At 56.6% G+C, this 18,975-nt stretch overlaps 2 protein-coding genes across 3 annotated transcripts in view; both read right to left on the bottom strand.

The window, feature by feature from the left end:
• The window catches only part of GNAI3 (G protein subunit alpha i3), a 33,286-nt gene extending 20,010 nt beyond the window's left edge, over window positions 1-13,276 (bottom strand). The window contains exon 1 of the mRNA XM_054290739.1: window positions 13,042-13,276. Coding sequence (XP_054146714.1) covers window positions 13,042-13,159 — 118 coding nt within the window. The 5' untranslated portion in view covers window positions 13,160-13,276. The remainder of the gene's footprint in view (window positions 1-13,041) is intronic.
• A 1,093-nt stretch (window positions 13,277-14,369) lies between these two features.
• On the bottom strand, window positions 14,370-17,098 carry GPR61 (G protein-coupled receptor 61). Of its 2 annotated transcripts, none has more exons than XM_054290764.1 (2): window positions 17,016-17,098; window positions 14,370-15,799 (listed from the first exon to the last, which is right to left on the bottom strand). In XM_054290764.1, the coding sequence occupies exon 2, from the start codon at window positions 15,669-15,671 to the stop codon at window positions 14,370-14,372; it is 1,302 nt and encodes a 433-aa protein (XP_054146739.1). In that variant the 5' UTR covers window positions 15,672-15,799; window positions 17,016-17,098. The 2 variants fall into 2 exon arrangements, with proteins under 2 accessions (XP_054146739.1, XP_054146738.1); XM_054290763.1 differs by having other exon boundaries at window positions 14,370-15,905; window positions 17,016-17,087.
• Window positions 17,099-18,975: the final 1,877 nt, after the last annotated feature.

The raw sequence follows: 18,975 nt of genomic DNA, 5'->3' as shown, positions 1-18,975 counted from the left end.
TGGGACATTTCTGGCTGTCTAAGGAGAAGCAAACCTTTCTCCTCTGCTCCCATGAGCACAGCCAGCCAGGGATCACATTCTGCCACAAGAAACCAGGGCTGAGCTCAGTGTGAATGTTGTAACCCCATGGAAAAACTGCTTCAGAAGCTTTAACTTCCCTTTTCCCAGAATATCAGTGAGGAACCTCTTCATCCCACCTGGACACAAAGAGCAGCTCATCTGTCACAGGGACTGTCCCACTCCATGGACACACTGGGCAAGAATTCCACAGTGTCCCTGTCCCCAGTGCATCCTTCACAAGTGTCCAACCATTCCCTCTGGAAACCAGATGGAGCCAGGAGGCATCACAGCTTCTGAAAACCCCCACACCTCACCCAGCAACACGCCAGATCACACCTGTGACACCCCAATAACATCCCAGCAACCATCCCAAACCATCCCAGTAACCATCCCAAACCATCCCAGTAACATCCCAATAACATCCCAATAACATCCCAATAACATCCCAGTAACCATCCCAGTAACATCCCAGTAACCATCCCAAATCATCCCAATAACATCCCAATAACATCCCAATAACATCCCAGTAACCATCCCAATAACATCCCAGTAACATCCCAGTAACATCCCAGTAACCATCCCAGTAACCATCCCAGTAACATCCCAAACCTCCCAGTAACCATCCCAGTAACCATCCCAAACCATCCCAGTAACCATCCCAGTAACCATCCCAATAACATCCCAAACCATCCCAGTAACATCCCAAAAACATCACAAACCATCCCAGTAACATCCCAGTAACCATCCCAGTAACCATCCCCAAAACATCCCAAACCATCCCAGTAACCATCCCAGTAACCATCCCAAACCATCCCAGTAACCATCCCCAAAACATCCCAAACCATCCCAGTAACCATCCCAGTAACCATCCCAGTAACCATCCCAGTAACCATCCCAGTAACCATCCCAAACCATCCCAGTAACCATTCCAGTAACCATCCCACTAACAGCACAAGTTCTCAGGGAAAAGCTCAGCATGTAAGTGCTGGAATTCCATCTCCAAGGGTGACAATCCCTGTACCCATTCCCACAGCCAGATCCCTTCTCCCTCCTGAGCAGGAGCAAACTGCAGCAGCTTTCCAGCTCTATCAGAGCTGGCCCTGGGAAAGCAAAGGATGCACAGGGAGGAAATGATCATCCAATCATTTCCAGAGGATTTCCTGGAGCAGCAGATGGCAAAAAACTTGGCATGGCCATGTACTGAAAATTACAAAAAAAAAAAAAAAAGAGCAACAAAATACAGCTTGGGCTGGAAATTCCAAGAGGGGAATTCCACACAATCCTAAATTTTTGCTTTAAGAATTCTCCAAGGAGGTAGATCAGACTCCCTACACCTTCCACACACAACCATGCAGTTTCCTGCTCCAGAAGGTCCTAAAAGTCCTGTTTTCAGTGGTATTTTTCCCTGAAGTTGTATCAAAACTGCATTAAACTGTACTTCAGGAAAGGAATTCCACACACATAATTAAGGGGAAAAGCCCTGGAACATCTGCAAGTTTCTGAAGAGAAACCAGGTCACTGCTGAAACAAATCCTTCCAGGGAGGGAACAGGGATGCACCGGAAAATCCATTAAAGTACAAATGAGGAAGATAAAACTGCAGGGCTTGGCACAGGCATGTGCCTTGGAGCTCCAGCAGCAGCTCAGGAACTCTGCAGGGATTTGGCAGGAACTCCACCAGCCCACTCCTGAAGTGCTGCAGCCCTTGGGAGCTCCCAGACCCAGGGGTATCCTCAGGAATAACCCCAGGAGTTCACCTGAAGCTCCAGGGCTGAGTTGCAGACCTGGGACTGTGGCTGGATCCTCCACAGGAGGAGCAGGCTGGGAGCAATGCTGGATCATCTGGCTGTGGTTACAGTTCCCAAATCCCAAACAGAACCAGCTCCCCTCAGACAGGCCCAAACAACAGCTCAACCAAGCTGGGAGGAGTCCAGGCCCAAAAATATCCAATGGCTTCAGAGCCATGGGAAGTGTGGAGCAGGAGCTGCTCAGATCACCCTAAATCCCACAGGGTATCTCCCTGATAAACACATTTTCTTTATTTAACACTCATCCCACCCCACAAGGAACACGGACACCTCTCCTCACCCACCAAGACCCTCCTTAGCTTTCCTGCATTGTATTCCATGAGGAATATCTCCCCAACAACCTCCAGCACCCACATGGACCTGTGCAGCCCCAGCTGGGGAAAGCTGAAGTATCAAATCCTCATCCTCTTCCCCACTTCCCTCCTTCCAACCCCACTGTGTGGAATGCAGATCCCAACATCCTGACCTTCCTAACACTGCCATCCCTGCTAACACAGATCCCATATTCCCTGCTTGAGGGTTTTTATTTCAGTGGACACTCAGAAAACTCTGGGATACCACAGAATCACAAACAGCAAGAGAACTGCACTGGGAATCGGGAGAAAGGGAAAAACACCACAGAAAGGAGCAGTAGTTGTAGCACCAGGCTTGAAAAACCAGCTATTGTTGGAAAAGTCAACAGGAACCAGGAGAGATTAGGCTGACACTCCCAGTTCCACAAGAATGATGGGAAAAACAATATATTCAAATAAAACAGGCACAAGGGCTGGCCACAGCCTCACTGCAGAGGGAACAGCAGGACTGGCACAGGGTAAACCACTGGAGGCTGGCACTGCCTCCAGAGGGGAAAAAAGTGAAGGCTTGGGTAAGGAATGGGATATTGGAAACAGGAGCAGCACCAACCCTGGGGTCACAGCAGTGAAATTCCAGCACTGCTGGGCCTGCTGCAGCCCATGGGCTGAAGCTGATGAGGCTTCTCCCACCAGAAGGTACCTGGGACATGCACAGGAAGAGCAGCAGCCCTGATGGAAGATTCAGAATCATAGAAGGAATCCTGGTTTGGGTTGGAAAGGACCTTAAATCCCATCCCATTCCATCCCATTCCATGGGCAGGGACACTTCCACTGTCCCAGGCTGCTCCAAGTCCTGTCCAGCCTGGCCTTGGGCACTGCCAGGGGCAGCCACAGCTGCTCTGGGCACCCTGTGCCAGGGCCTGCCCACCCTCACAGGGAACAATTCCTGCCCAATATCCCATCTGTCCCCTCCCTCTGGCAGTGAGAGCCATTCTCCTTGTCCTGTCCCTCCATCCCTTGTCCAAAGTCCCTCTCCAGCTCTCCTGGAGCCCCTTTAGGCACAGTAAGGAGCTCTAAGATCTCCCTGGAGCCTTCTCCTGTCCAGGCTGAGCATTCCCAGCTCCCCCAGCCTCTCTCCAGAACAGAGAGATTTTCCTTTTTGTCTTGAAACTATTGAAGCCTCAACCCTGTTTTAACTAAACAATTACTTTAAAGCTTAGAAACATCCTGTGACCACTCAGGAGGTTGAAATATCTCCAGGAATTCTGCACCATTCCTGGGAACCATCAGGCTGGAGGAACCTGTCCCTGTCCCCTACACCCAGACCTGAGTGACCACTGAGTCACCAGGAACCTCCAGCCGACCCAGACACCTCCAAGATCAGAGAGACAGCAGCTCCCTGCAGCTTCCCCAGCAGGATTCCTACAGCAGATCCCACAAGGATGGACACCTGGAGCAGCAGCCACTGCTGGGACAACATCTGGAGACCATCACAGAGCTTCACATCACCATTCCAAGGGTATCCAGCAGCTCCAGAGCTGTGGAGCAGCCAGGTCTGACCTGCTGTCACATTAATTATAACCATAGAATTGCTGGGGTTGGAAAAGCCTGAGATCGTGTCCAACCATGTCCCAGCACAGCCATGTCCCAGGTGCCACATCCACGTGTTTTTTGAGCATTTCCAGAGATGGAGACTCCACCACTGCCCTGGGCAGCCCCTGACAGGGATGGACAACCTTTGTCATGAAGAAATTTCCCCTGATATCCAACCCAAACCTTCCCTGGTGCAATCTGGCCTGAGGCAGGTCCTTGTGAACCGTGTGAGGAGAATCCTCCCATGGCCATGAGTCACCAGGAACCTCCAGCAGACACAGACACCTCCAAGATCAGAGAGACAGCAGCTCCCTGCAGCTTCCCCAGCAGGATTCCTACAGCAGATCCCACAAGGATGGACACCTGGAGCAGCAGCCACTGCTGGGACAACATCTGGAGCACAACACTCCATCACAGAAACTCCTAAAGGAGTTGGTGAAAGCCACACACCAGCAGCAAACTCCCTCTGCTGCACCCTGAAAGTGATTCAGCCAGGCTGGATGGGGCTTGGAGCATCCTGGGCTAGTGGAAGGTGCCTCTGCCCATGGCAGGGGATGGAATGGGATAAGCTTTAAAATCCCTCCCAGCCCAAACCATCCAGGGATTCTATAAGCACAGAGCTCAGATTTGAGTTTGTTTTCCCTGCTCTTTGATCTCCCCCAGGAGTGTTTTGAAGGAATTCTGGCTGCTGTTGAGCAGCGTGGCTGGAGACCCCCATGGAGAGAGGCCTTGTGTGGCTCTTGGCTGGACATCAAACCAGCATCTCCAGCCTCCTGGGCACCCCCAGCTCCTCATCCCCACACACAGGGGGTTACAGAATCATAGAATGTTGGGAGGGGCTGTAAAGCTCTTCCCATTCCACCCCTGCCATGGGACACCTTCCACTATCCCAGGCTGCTCTGAGCCCTGTCCAACCTGGCCTTGGGCACTGCCAGGGGTGGAGACCTTGGAACCCCTTCCAGAGCCTAAAGGGACCCAGGAGAGCTGGAGAGGGACTGGGGACAAGGGATGGAAGGACAGGACAGAGGGAATGGCTTCCCACTGGCAGAGGGCAGGGATGGATGGGATATTGGGAAGGAATTGTTCCCTGTGAGGGTGGGCAGGCCCTGGCACAGGTGCCCAGAGCAGCTGTGGCTGCCCCTGGATCCCTGGGAGTATTTAGGGTCAGATTAGATGGGGCTTGGAGCAGCCTGGGACAGTGGAAGTGTCCCTTCCCACAGAAGGAGATGAGCCTTAATGTCCATTCCAACCCAATCCATTTCAGGATTTCCTTGGAGATAAAAATGGGATAAAAAGGCCAAGTCTGGTGTCTTTGGATCCCAGTCTGGCTGGTGACAGCAGAGAAACAGCCAAGCAAGGCCTGTAAAGCAGGAGCTGGGTGATAAAACAACAGATAACGTGGAAAGAGAGGGAACAGTAGCAAGACCTGAGCTTGGAAAAGACATTTCTTCATTTTCCTGATTATCAAGAGTCACCTTGTGCTGGGCCTGTTTTTAAAAGTCAAACACCCTCTGGATTTCTGCAGGAACAACAACCCTGAGCTGTTCCAAACATGCAGCTGGGCTCTCCCTGCTGAGGGATAAGCTCATTCCCCAAACACCAGGAGCCTGCAGGGATGGAGACCCCAAGCACTGAGCTCCAGGAGGCCAAGGCTGTGCCCAGCACTCGGTGTTTGTTTCTAAAGCTGACCCAGGCAGCACCACCCCAGTAACCAGAGAAGGTTAAAGGATGCACTGAAGTGACCAAACACCAACTGGGAAAACATGAAACCAGAGCCAGGCATCGGATCCCCAGCAACAAAGGAGACAGCACAGGGATCACCACAAAGAGCCTGCTGGAAAAATAATCAGCATCTGTCCCTCAGTGCAGCTCCAAACCCCAACTAAGGCATCAATTCTATTTCTCCATCCCATTTCTGCATCCCAGGAGGTGCAGGCACAGCTCTGCTCACTCCAAACTTCCAGAAGATTAGATCCATGATCTAATTAAAAAATTCCTCTTTCCAGCTCCCTCTGCTCTTCTGAGAAAAGTTATTTCAATGCTTTGCCTCAGAATTTAATGAAACTTGAATCATATCCAGAGGGCTCTTGGAGCATAGATGGAATCCCAATTCCTCAAGCAAGCTGGAAATTGTCCATCCCCAAATCCCAGAGCTGGGCATGGACACTCACCCTGCTGTCCTGACAAGAGTACATGATGTACACAAACACAGGGGGCAGAAGAATTCCCATCCCACAGCTGGAAAATGGCACTGTGCAAAAAGAGGGCATCTGACCCTAATGAAATAAATTATTTTCCAGGAGATTAAATAAATCATGGCTGATTCCTGTAAAACTCCAGGGCTTCAGGCACTCTGGAGATAAGGAGCATTTTGCCTGGCCTGCCTCTGGTTTTGGTGGGAAAAGGGCAGAACAGAAAATCAAGGGGAAGGTACACAGAGACCCCATGGAAAGGTGGGAGAACATGGGAGGAAGGGAAATTCCAGCCTCCAGTGCAGCTGTGCAAAGATCTCCAAGGAGCTCAAAGCCCAGAGAAGAGCTGCATCCTCCAAGAGATCTGACCTGTTGTCACTTTAATTATAATCATGGAATTGCTGAGGTTGGAAAAGCCCTCTGAGATTGAGTCCAACCATGTCCCAGCACTGCCATGTCCCAGGTGCCACATCCACATTTTCTGAGCATTTCCAGGGATGGAGATTCCACCACTGCCCTGGGCAGCCCATGGAGGGCTGGACAACCTCTGTCATGAAGAAATTTCCCCTGATATCCAACCCAAACCTCTCCTGGTGCAATCTGGCCTGAGGCAAGTCCTTGTGAACTGTGTGAGGAGAATCCTCCCATGGCCATGAGTCACCAGGAACCTCCAGCAGACACAGACACCTCCAAGATCAGAGAGACAGCAGCTCCCTGCAGCTTCCCCAGCAGGATTCCTACAGCAGATCCCACAAGGATGGACACCTGGAGCAGCAGCCACTGCTGGGACAACATCTGGAGACCATCACAGAGCTTCACATCACCATTCCAAGGGTATCCAGCAGCTCCAGAGCTGAGGAGCAGCCAGGTCTGACCTGCTGTCACATTAATTATAATCATGGAATTGTTGAGGTTGGAAAAACCATCTGAGATCGTGTCCAACCATGTCCCAGCACAGCCATGTCCCAGGTGCCACATCCACGTGTTTTTTTGAGCATTTCTAGGGATGGAGGCTCCACCACTGCCCTGGGCAGCCCCTGACAGGGCTGGACAATCTTTGTCATGCAGAAATTCCCCTGATATCCAACCCAAACCTTCCCTGGTGCAATCTGGCCTGAGGCAGGTCCTTGTGAGTCACCAGGAGCCTCCAGCAGACACAGATACCTTCAAGATCAGAGAGACAGCAGCTCCCTGCAGCTTCCCCAGCAGGATTCCTACAGCAGATCCCACAGGTAATTATTGTTCCATGCTGGAATGCCACCAGCAGCTCTGCTGGCATTGGCACTGGCATGGTTGGAGTGATGGCAACAGTGGAGAGACTTTCCAATGAACCTGGCTGCTTCCAGGGATGAGGGAGCCACAACTTGTCTGGGAAAGCTGTGCCAGGGTCTCACCATCCTCTAGAAATTTCTTCCCAACATCCCATCTAATTCTCTCTGGAACAGCAGCTGAAGCTCTGGGGATGCTGGCAGCAAGCTGGGAATGGCCCAGGAGCCCTCAGGCCCATTTTCTGCTCCCATCTGCCCCCAGGAAAGGCTCTCAGCAGGCACACACAGGGTTCTGCTGGGGGGAAACCTGGCAGATTGTCCCAGCCAAAGGGAGGAGGGTGCTGGAGAAGCAGCCACTGCTGGGACAACATCTGGAGACCAACATCTCACCACTGAGCTTCATATCACCATTCCAAGGGCATCCAGCAGCTCCAGAGCTGAGCAGCAGCCAGGTCTGACCCCCAGATGGATCCTCTGGAATAGGCAGAGCTGCTGAGCTCCAAAAGCCACTTCAATTAACAACATCATTAACTGCAGCACCAGCTCTGCCTCAGAAAACACTTTCCTACCTTAAACCAAAACAGAAGTGAACCAGTGCTGAGGAAGCCTTGAGGTATTCAGGAAAGAAAAAAGGTGGCAAAAATCAGTGTCAGGAAAAAGCTGAGGGCTCCTGGAGTAGTGGAGGAGGGCGAATTATGCAAATTAAGCTTATTTTAAAACAAATTCATGCTTTTAATTGTTTTTGCATTAATTAGCAGCATCACTTCAACGTAATTACACAGCGTACCCAAACTGAGGGAAGCTGTCCAGGCTGGATAAAGGGTGTTTGGGGCAAAAACAGCCCAACACTGGTGCATCCACAGAGCCACAAAACCACCACTGACACAGGGATTTGGGAATGGGACAGCTCTGGAATCCAGAGGTGACCAGATGTCGCAAACATTTCTTACAGAAATACTTTCTTTCAGATTTCTGCATTTTCTGGGAAGCTAAGAACCCCAGAAGAAGAATGTAAACAATTGTTATCAGCTGCTGTAGAATGCAATAGGATGCACCTGTGATTGGTTCATGTTCCCATGTTTATAATTAAGAGCCAATCACAGGAGCAAGCTGGGACAGAGACCCTGGACACAACTTTGTTATAGATTCTTTCTTTCTATTCTTAGCTTAACTAGCATCTGCAACTTCTCTCTTTTTATTCTATTTAGTATAGTCATAATGTACTATATATCATATATCAATAAATCCAACCTTCTGATCAAGAAACAAGATTCTCATCCTTCTCCCATCCCCAGCAACCCACTCAAGTCGCTTTAATAACCAGAGGGTGACACAGAGCCCTGAACAACATCCCAGACCTTGGCAAAGGCACTGCAAGCAGAGTGGAGGGTCTGGGTTTGCTGTACCCCAGCAGGAAGAGCTCCAGCACCCTCCTCCCTTTGGCTGGGACAATCTGCCAGGTTTCCCCCCAGCAGAACCCTGTGTGTGCCTGCTGAGAGCCTTTCCTGGGGGCAAATGGGAGCAGCAAAATGGGCCTGAGGGCTCCTGGGCCATTCCCAGCTTGTTCCCAACATCCCCAGAGCTTCAGCTGCTGTTCCAGAGAGGATTAGATGGGATATTGGGAAGAAATTTCTAGAGGATGGTGAGACCCTGGCACAGCTTTCCCAGACAAGTTGTGGCTCCCTCATCCCTGGAAGCAGCCAGGTTCATTGGAAAGTCTCTCCACTGTTGCCATCACTCCAACCATGCCAGCAGAGCTGCTGGTGGCATTCCAGCATGGAACAATAATTACATCCCACAGGGTTGTAACAACCAGGGTCAGTCATTATTCAATGCTCAGGTTTCATTTGGTTTATAAAATATCCCCAGAACTTCGAATTGCTCAACAAATTTCAGAGTTGTGAAAGGGAAACACAACAGAGGGACTTGAAATCCCTGAGGAGAAGCTCCAGGGTTGATTTTATCCCAGCAATCCTGCAGTTCTCCTGCTGCTGGGGCCACTTCCTGCAGTATCTGAGCCCTCTCCCAGGTGGAAGGTGCTGGGTAAAGCTCCCAGAAGAAGAAACACAACTGGAATTCTCTCTCCTTCCTCCCCTGCTCAAAAGAAGATAAGGGTTATGGAGGAGAGAAAGGGAAACACACCCAAACCCTGATTTGGGCATTTCTGACTTCCGGTTCTCTCCCAAATCTCCTGATTTTTGGGGTGTTTGATTTCTTTTCCTCTCTTCAGATCTCCCACTTTTGGCTGGATTTTTACTGCCTCTTTTCTCCCCAAATCTCCCAATCTTCCTCTTTCTCTTCTCTTCCTAAACCTCCTGATTTCAGGTGTATTTCACTTCCTCTCCTCTCCACATATCTCCTGATTTTCATGTGTATTTAATTCCTCTTTCACACCTCCCAATTTGGGCTGCATTTCACTTCTCCTCTCCCAAATTTCACTGCATTTCCATTTTCTCCCTCTCCTCTTCGAGCCCTCCAGACTGGAAACCCCTGAGCAGAAGCTCCAGGGTTGATTTTATCCCAGCAATCCTGCAGCTCTCCTGCTGCTGGGGCCACTCCCTCCAGCATCTGAGCCCTCTCCCAGGTGGAAGGTGCTGGAAAAGCTCCCAGAAGAAGGAACACAACTGGAATTCTCTCTCCTTCCTACCCTGCTCAAGAAAAGATAAGGGTTATGGAGGAAAGGGAAACACACCCAAACCCTGATTTGGGGATTTCTGACTTCCAGTCCTCTCCCAGATCTCCTGATTTTTGGGGTGTTTGACTTCCTGTCCTCTCCTCAAATCTTCTACTTTTGGCTGGATTTTTACTTCCCCTTTTCTCCCCAAATCTCCCGACCTTCCTCTCTCTTCTCTTCCCTTCCCTTCTGATTTCAGGTGTATTTCACTTCCTCTCCTCTCCACACATCTCCTGATTTCCATGTGTATTTAATTCCTCTTCCAAACCTCCCAATTTGGGCAGTATTTCACTTCTCCTCTCCCAAATTTCACTGGATTTGCATTTTCTCCCTCTCCTGTTCCAGCCCTCCAGATTCTGGGTCCATCCCAGCCTCCTCACAGCCCAGCTGGGAAGGATGCAGCTCCCTCTGCACAGGCACAGCCCTTTCCCTGCTCATCACAGCTCTGCATACCTCAAACTGGGGCAGCTCTTTTCATGGAGCTGGGAAGGATGTGAGGACTCCAAACTTCAGGAAGAATCCATTTTTTTTTCACCAACCCTCTCTGAGAGGGGCAGAAACCACTCACAAGAGACTCTGCAGATCCTGACGGTTTATATGGCATAAAAAAACCTTTCTCCAAACAGTGGAAAAATCCTCATGGACTTTTCTGCTTCTCTCAGTGAAAGGATGGTCCCACTGCAGATAATTCCTTCTGGGAATCAAGAAGGATGTGTGGGGAGATTCCAGCATTTCCTGGTATCCCCAGGAATTACCACACTCAGCTTTAAAACCAGGAAATACCTGAGAGAGATTTGCAAGTGACAGCCAGGTGCAAACCTGACCTGGGATCAGGGAGATGGAGAGGGAGGTCCAGATCAAGGTTCCAGTTACTCCTAAAAAGCTCCTCACCTGCACACACACCAGGGAGTGCAGGAATTTTCCTGCCATCCAAAATCATGCTGCCCTAAGTTCTAAAGCCTCACTTGCTTTTTAACACATTCCAGCTGATGACTATAAGATTTTTGGGATACTCCCCCCATTCCATGTTTGCTGATAAGACCAATCTCAGCCTCCAAGCCTTGGGTGCTTTAGAAAAAATGTCACCCAAAAATATGAGGAAAGAATTATTCCATTCCAGGGAATGTGCAAGTGTTGCTTATTAACACCAAAACAAACACCTGGAGAACAAAGGATTCTCCTGACACACAGCCAAGAGCTTTTCCATGGACACAGCAAGTACAAAGCTCAGAGCAGCTCCTGCAGGGAGTGAAGAAAAAGGGCTAAATGGGAAAGGAAAAGGATTCCTGGAGCAGGATGGTTCCTTCACACATCCTGCTCTAACAGGACCCACTCAGTGCTGCTGTTCAGATCCTCACAGACTCCATCTGTCTCCTCTGAGACAGAAAAATCAGGATAACCAAAAATATATACCCAGACCTCGAAAAGAGAAATTAGCATGAGCAGATGGTTCATCAGCCCTGAGTGGTGCTTACAAAATTGTGAGGACTTGAGCAGAACTCCAGAGTCCTACACTGGTTTGGGTTAGAAGCTCATCCCAGTCCATCCCCTGCCATGGCAGGGACACTTTCCACTGTCCCAGGGTGTTCCAAGCCCTGTCCAGCCTGTCCTGGGGCACTCCCAGGGATGGAGCAGCCACAGCTGCTCTGGGCACCCTGTGCCAGGGCATCCCCACCCTCACAAGGAGGGATTTCTGCCCAGTATCCAGTTTCTCCCCAGTATCTCGTCTCAATCTGCTCCTCACCCTTCAGGGAGGGCAGCTTGTGCCTCCTCTGAGCTCCCACCATCACTTCCAAGAGCTCCAAAACACAGACCAAACACAGCAAAACTCTGCTAGAGGGGAAATCCCTTTTACTGTTTTACCCCCTCTCCCTGAGCAGGAATTTAACTCCAGCCCCAGCATTCCCTCCCTTCCATGCTGGGACCCAGGGATGAGCCGTGCCTCTGGCAGGCCTGGCCCAGTCCCACCCGGGAATTCCATGGGGACACCGAGGGGACATTCCAGCGGGACACCGAGGGGACGTTCCACTGGGAAATGCCCACGGCCACGTCCCAGGACAGCCCAGAACAGCCTCGCCCCCACTGGGATGGGATAAGCCGTGCCCTCTCCCTCGGAATGGGACCAGGGCACCCTCGGGACTCTCCTCAGCACCCGGGGATCCTCGGGATCCACCTCAGTCCTGCCAAGGATCCCTCGGGAACCATCTCAGCCCATCCAGGGACCTTTCAGGAATCTCTTCAGGTCCCCCCAGGGAACCCTCGGGATCCACCTCAGCTCCCCCTGGGGATCCCTCAGGATCAACCTCAGCCCTTCCAGGAATCCCTCGGGACCCTCCTCAGCCCCCACAGGGATTCCTTGGGAATCACTTCGGCTCCCCTGGGGATCCACCTCAGCCCATCCAGGGATCTCTCAGGAACCATCTTAGCCCATCCAGGGACCCCTCGAGAATCTCTTCAGTTCCCCTGGGAATCCCTCGGGACCCTCCTCAGCTCATCCAGGGATCCCTCGGGAATCATCTCAGCCCCCACAGGGATCCCTCAGGAGTCTCTTCAGCTCCCACAGGGATCCCTCGGGATCCACCTCGGCTCCCCCCAAGGATCCCTCGAGAACCACTTCAGCCCATCCAGGGATCCCTCGGGACCCTCCTCAGCCCCCACAGGGATCCCTCGGAACTCTCCTCAGCCCTGCCGAGGATCCCTCGGGACCCACCTCAGCCCCTCTAGGGATTCCTCGGGAATCACTTCAGCTCCCCCGGGGATCCACCTCAGCCCCTCTAGGGATCCCTCGGGAATCTCTTCAGCTCCCCCGAGGATCCCTCGGGATCCACCTCAACCCTTCCAAGGATCCCTCGGGACCCTCCTCAGCCCCTACAGGGATCTCTCGGGAACTATCTCAGCCCATCCAGGAATCCCTCGGGAATCTCCTCAGCTCCCCCGGGGATCTCTCGGTATTCACCTCAGCCCCCACAGGGATCCCTCGGGACCCTCCTCAGCCCCCACAGGGATCCCTCGGGACCTCCTCAGCCCATCCAGGGATCCCCCCATTTCTCCATTCCCAAACTCCTTCCTGAGGGCGGAGGCCCCCTTTGGCCCCCCAAGAATCCCTCCGGAGCCCGGCAGGCCGCGTTCCGCTCTCCCCCCGGCCCCTCCTCACCGAGCAGCAGCAGTTTCACCTCCTTGGCCGCCTTCTCGCCGTCTTCCCGCAGGTTGCGGTCGATCATTTTACTCCTCTCCACCGCCGCCTTATCCTCGGCGCTCAGCGTGCACCCCATGGCGGCGGCGGGGGCGGCCGGGCGGCCGAGGGCGGGGAGACGGCAACCGGGACCGGGATGGGGCCGGGACCGGGATCGAGATCGGGGCCGCAGCTGCCTCGGCCCGGGCGGCTCCTGAGGCGGCGCCGGATTTCCGGTCCTGGCCGCAGGGCACGCCGGGAAATGAAGTCTCGCGGGGTGATAGCGTGAGTACTTCCGCCTCGGTAGAGCGGGGCATTATGGGAGGAGACATCATTTTCCGCCACGTTAGAGCAGAGTATGATGGGGGGGAGGAAAGCGCTTTACTTCCGCCTCGATAGAGCGAGACATGATGGGAGATACTCTACTTCCGGGCTCTCTTTGGAGGGCATGATGGGAGTTGTAGTCCTCGCGGGGTCGGTGGGGTCCATGGCGGCCCCAGCCCCCCAGCCCGCCCTCATGAGGGGGGCCCAGGCTCCGCACCCCCAGAGGGTCGGGCCTCGGGGAAAGGGAGCTGGTCTCCGGGGTGAGGAGGGGTCTCAGGGCCATGGGGGGATGGAGGGGACCCCTCCTCAGGCAGCCCCCCCTCCCTGGATGTAGAGGGAGCACCCCTCCTAGGGACGCCCCAAACACGAGCCCCCCACTCTTATCCCTGGCCCATCACTGGGTCTGTGACTCCAGCTGCTGCTCCCCGGCCGGTGGTGCCATGGAACCCCCGATTCCCGCAGTGGTGGCCATGCTGACTCCCCACAGCATCAACCCAACGAGGGAGGTGGGACCCCCTCCCTCACCTGCGATGGCAGCAATGGGGACCCCCTCACACCCCGATAATCGCGGTGGGATCCACAATCCCTCACGGCAGTAAGGACCCCACACACATCAGCGAGAGCCGTAGGACCCCAAATCCCCGCTGTGGTGACAGAGACCCCCCCAAACCACAATGAGTGCTGTGGGACCCCCAATCCCCCACAGCAGTGAGGATCACTCCCACTCCAGCAAGGGCCATGGGACCCCCAACTCTCCATGGCTGCAGCGAGGAGCCCCCACCCTAACACCCCACTGGGCCTTATGGGCTCCCCAATTCCCCATGGCTGCAGTGAGGACCCCCCCCTCCATGGCAGTGTGGTACCCCCAGCCCAGTGAGCATTTTGGGACCTCCAACCCTCCATGGCGGTGACAAAGCCCCCCCTCAACAAGTCACGGTGACCATGTCTCCCCTCAGAGCCACGTTTACCCCAAACCCCCCCAAACGCTACAGCCCCGCTTTGGCAGAGCCTGCCATGGGCACAAACACCCCACTGCCCCCTCCCCACTCCCTGGCCTCGGCCGCGTCCTCCTCGATCTGCCCCGGGATGCGGAAATCCACGGGGGGCAGGTCCCGCTCGACGTTGGGGGGCTCCAGTGGGCGCCCGGTGCTCTGCAGGAACTGCAGGAAGTTCTCCTCGATGGAGCCCTCGCGGCTCGGCAGCCGCAGGTCCTCCTCGGGGGGCTGCTTGAAGAAGCAGGTGAGGAGCCGGCCGAGCTCGCCGCGGATCTGCCGGTTGAGGCAGCCATAGAAGAAGGGGTTGGAGGTGAAGCAGCAGAAGCCCAGCCAGGTGACCACAGTCTCAGCTGCCGGCCCGGCCAAGGGCCGAGTGCTCAGCGCCGTGTACAGCTGGAAGGAGAAGTAGGGCAACCAGCAGAAGAGGAACTGGCCGCCGACGGCCAGCAGCACGGCGGCCGCCTTGCCCCCGCCAAACATCCTCTGCGGGGTGGTCCGAGGAGCCCCCGAGCTGGTGACCATGGTGGAGCGGCTGCTGAGCGAGGCTGAGCGCCGGCGCGGCGTCTCCATCCACGTGGGCGGCGGGCCGTGGTGCATGGCCGCCACCCGCGCCACCTTGAACATGCCGCAGTAGACCACGACGATGATGAGGAGCGGCAGCACGAAGTAGAAGGCAGCGAAGAAGACCACGAAGACCTTGCAGGACGGCCCGCGGCTCCACTGCAAGGAGCAGCCGTGAGTACCGGGTGCCGGCGGACGGTCGGGGGACAGCCAGCCCAGCACGGGCACCAGCGAGGTGGCCACGGCCTTGAGCCACACGCCGGCCAGCACTCCGGCCACCAGCCCCGCCGTCATGCGCACCTCGTAGCGCAGCGGGTGCACCACGTAGTAGTAGCGCTCCACGTTGACGGTGGAGATGGAGAGGATGCACATGGAGGTGAGGCATACGCTGAGGAACAGGTACACGCGGCACACGGCCTCGCCCAGCCCCGGGCTCTCGAACACGGCCGAGCCCGACAGCATCTCCAGCGGCATCAGCGTGAGCGCGGCCAGGAAATCCACCAGGCACAGGTGGAACACGAAGACGAACTTGCGCAGCGCCGGCGTCTTGGCGATGACCGTCATGACGGCGGCGTTGCCCACGATGGCCGTGAGGTCCAGCAGCACCATGAAGAACAATCCCACGGATTTGGAGGCCGTGTCCTTGGGCTTGGCCTCGGCGGTGCTGTTGGGGGGCCGGGCCCCCCCTCTAGAGCCGTTCCAGCCCCAGGGCGAGGGCAGGAAGTGCTCCATCCAGTGTGGCACGGCCGGGCATCGCCAGGGGGTCACATCCTTGGTGCTCTGCGGGCGGGGGGGCACTCAGAGCATCCAAAGGTGCCCCCCAGCCCCGCTCATGTCCCCGCTGCTCAGCCAGGGGGTACCTGGGGGAGGTGCAGCTGTCACTGGAGGGGGCAGGAGCCTGGAGGACCCCTGAGCGCTGAGCTGGACCCCCAGTTGCAGCCCCCAGGTAGCTGGGGGGAGGTGGAGCTGTCAGAAAAGGGGGAGAGACTCTGAAGGGACCCCTGAGAGCTGAGCAGGACCCCAATTACAACCCCCCCTCAGTACCTGGGGTGAAGGTGGAGCTGTCATGGGGGGAGACCCGAGGAGACCCCTGAGAGCCTGGAGGGGCCCATGGGTCACCCCTGACAGCCATGCAGAGGCCACAGCTGTGCTGGGGGGATGTGGAGTCATCATGAGGGGACACAACTCTGGGGGGACCCCTGAGAGCTGAGCTGGACTCCCACCTGCACCCCACAGGTACCCGGGGGCAGGTGGAGCTGTCAGAAGAGAGGGGAGACCCTGAGGGCACCCCTGAGAGCCATGGTGGAATCACAGGGTGACACAGGGTGGGGCTCAGCCCAGTTGTGACCCCCACCCACAGCCCCCAGGCACCTGGGGAAAGGCAGAGCTGCCAGAGGGGACAGAGAGCTCTGGGGGACACCTGAGATCCCAGGCAGGGTTCAGCACAGCTGTGACACCCCCACACATTGTCCCCATCACCCCCATCCATCTCCACAACCCTCTACATCAAATCCCTTCCCAACCAAAAGCCTTGTTCTCCCAAAAATGAGCAGTTCTGGGGTAAACCCCCCCATTCCAACGTTTCAACCCAAAGCACCCCAGTGGAGCCCTTTGCCCAGAGTGTGGGGAGCACACGGGGGGGCCTGGATGGGTGGGGGTCCCGAGAATGAGGAGAGGGGAGGGCCCAGCACCCCCAAGTCCTGGGTTTACCCCTTGTGCTCGGGAGGCCTTGTGTGACCCCCCCACGCCGAGCTCGCAGCCCCTCCATGGGGACACGGGGGGGATGTGGGGGCTACCCCGGACCCCCCGGCTGCTCCCCACGGGGGTGGGCGTCCCACCCGTGCCCCCCGAGGCAGGGATGCTGTCAGAACGGGGGTGCAGCCGCGGCTCCCCCCTCCCCTTCTCACTGCCCATGCCCCTCTCCCAGAGCCCGGAGCGATGTCACCGGCCGGGGACCCCCCCTCCCACCCCCGGGGGAGTCTCGCCCACCCCTCCGGTACCTCCCCGGTACCTCCCCGGTATCTCCCCGGCTCCCCAGGCCGTGCTCCGGCGGGGCTGCTCGGCCGCGGCACCTACCCTGGGGGTCCGCATGGAGCCGGCCCAAGGCCGAGGGTCCCCGCTCCGGCCGGGGGAGGGGTCGGGGCCGGGGGGTGTCCCCGGGGTGGCGGGGGATGCTCGGGGCTGGAGCCACTGCGGCGAGGGCGCTCCGCACCGCCCGGCTGCTGGGTCCTAGTGCCGCCCGCTCGCATCGGTACCCCGGGAACGGCCCCCGAGCCCGGGGCTGCGGGGCCCGCACTGGGGCGATCGCTGCCCCCCGAAGCCTGGCTGTGCCCCCCGAGTGGGGGGCGGAGGGTGCGACACCCCCGGGTGCTGCCCCGCCTGTCGCTCCGTGCCTCAGTTTCCCCGTTTGCCTCCCGAAGGCGATGGGGAGGGCATGGAGAAGAAGCCCCTCGGGGAAGGGGAGGGGGCGCTCGGGGGGTGTAATGAGGAGGTGGTCGTGGGGGAGAGGTGGGAAGGGGGGATGGGGTGCAGATTCACGCTGGGGTACGGACGGTGCCGGGGGAGCCGCTCAGAGAGGCCGCAGAGCCCCCCCAGCTCTGCCTACCCCCACCCCAGCGCCCCTTCCCCCCCTCCCAGTTCGGCAATGGAGCAAATGGGATGGGGTCCGTGTCCCTCCCCGCCGCGCTCCGTGCCTCAGTTTCCCCAGGACATGCCATTCCCTTCCAGGAAGGGGTGCCCGTCTTTCCCATCCCTCCAAATCCCGCTCGGGATGCGAACTTTGCCCCCGCAGTGCCCTGGCCCCGTCCCAAGGGTGCCCGGGTGGGATGCGCGGCCACCGGCTCGCATTCCCGGGACGGGGGTGACAAGCGATCCGTGAGTGACGCGTGTCCCCGCGCCTCACGTGGCCATCGCCAGGCTACTGGCTCCCAAAAATAAATCCACCCAAACCAGATTAGAAACGCCCGACCTCGGATGAACCGGCCCCGGCATTCCGGGGCCCGCGGGCGGCTCCCGGTGGGACCCCGGGCACCGGGAGCACCGGGAACACCAGGAATACCGGGAATACCGGGAATACCGGGAAGGAGCACGGCAGATCCACGGGGATCCCTCCTGTCCCGGCTCCGGCCCCTGTGGGGGAAGGTGAGCACGGGAGTGAGCCCTGGTCCACAGAGTGGGGGGACACACGGACCCCCCCTTTTCCTGGGAGCCCCTCTGGGCACCCTCCCCTTGTGTGGGACACCTGAGGACACCCAGCTGTGGCAAACACCCTGCTCTGGTACCCCTGGGGTCCCTGACACTGCTGGCACCCCACACTCCAGTCCCCAGGTACCCCACTATCCCAGCCCCTGGCATCCCAGTACCCCAGTTTTGGCACCCCAGCACCCCAATCCTCAAGCATGCCCCTATCCCAGCACCTTGGGACCCCAACATCCCCAACATACCCCATACCCCAACATCCTGGCACCCCAGTACTCAATACCTTGGCACCCCAGTACCCCAGGACATGGCATCCCAGTGCTCAATACCTCAGCAGCCTGGCATCCCAGTCCTCCACACCCTGTCACCCTGGTACCCCAGTATCCCAGTGCCCTGGCACTCCAGTGCCTCAGCACCCTGGCACCCCAACAACCAAACATCCCAGTGCCTCTGAGCAGTGGAACCCCAGTACCTCAGTGCCCTGTCACCCCACTATGCCAGCATCCTGGCACCCAGCACCCCAGTCCCCAAGCACACCCCAGTCCCAGCCCCTGGCATCCCATTATTTTGCCACCCCAACACCCCAGTCCCCAAACACCCCACTATCCCAGCCCCTGGCATCCCACTACCCATTATTTTGGCACCCCAATCCTCAAGCATCTCCTATCCCAGCACCCTGGGACCCCAGTACCCCAACATCCTGGCACTCCAATATTCAATACCTTGGCACCCCAGTACCCAGCACATGGCACCCCAGTACTCAATACCCCAGCACCCTGGCATCCCAGTCCCCCACACCCCAGTATCCCAGTGCCTCAGCACCCTGGCACCCCAACAA

The sequence above is a fragment of the Melozone crissalis genome, unplaced genomic scaffold (assembly GCF_028551555.1).
Source record: "Melozone crissalis strain CALT ecotype California unplaced genomic scaffold, PUWL_Pcris_2 ptg000086l_1, whole genome shotgun sequence".
Taxonomy (NCBI): domain Eukaryota; kingdom Metazoa; phylum Chordata; class Aves; order Passeriformes; family Passerellidae; genus Melozone; species Melozone crissalis.
The sequence above is the reverse complement of the archived record's forward strand: the minus strand, read 5'-3'. Positions and strand labels throughout refer to the sequence as shown.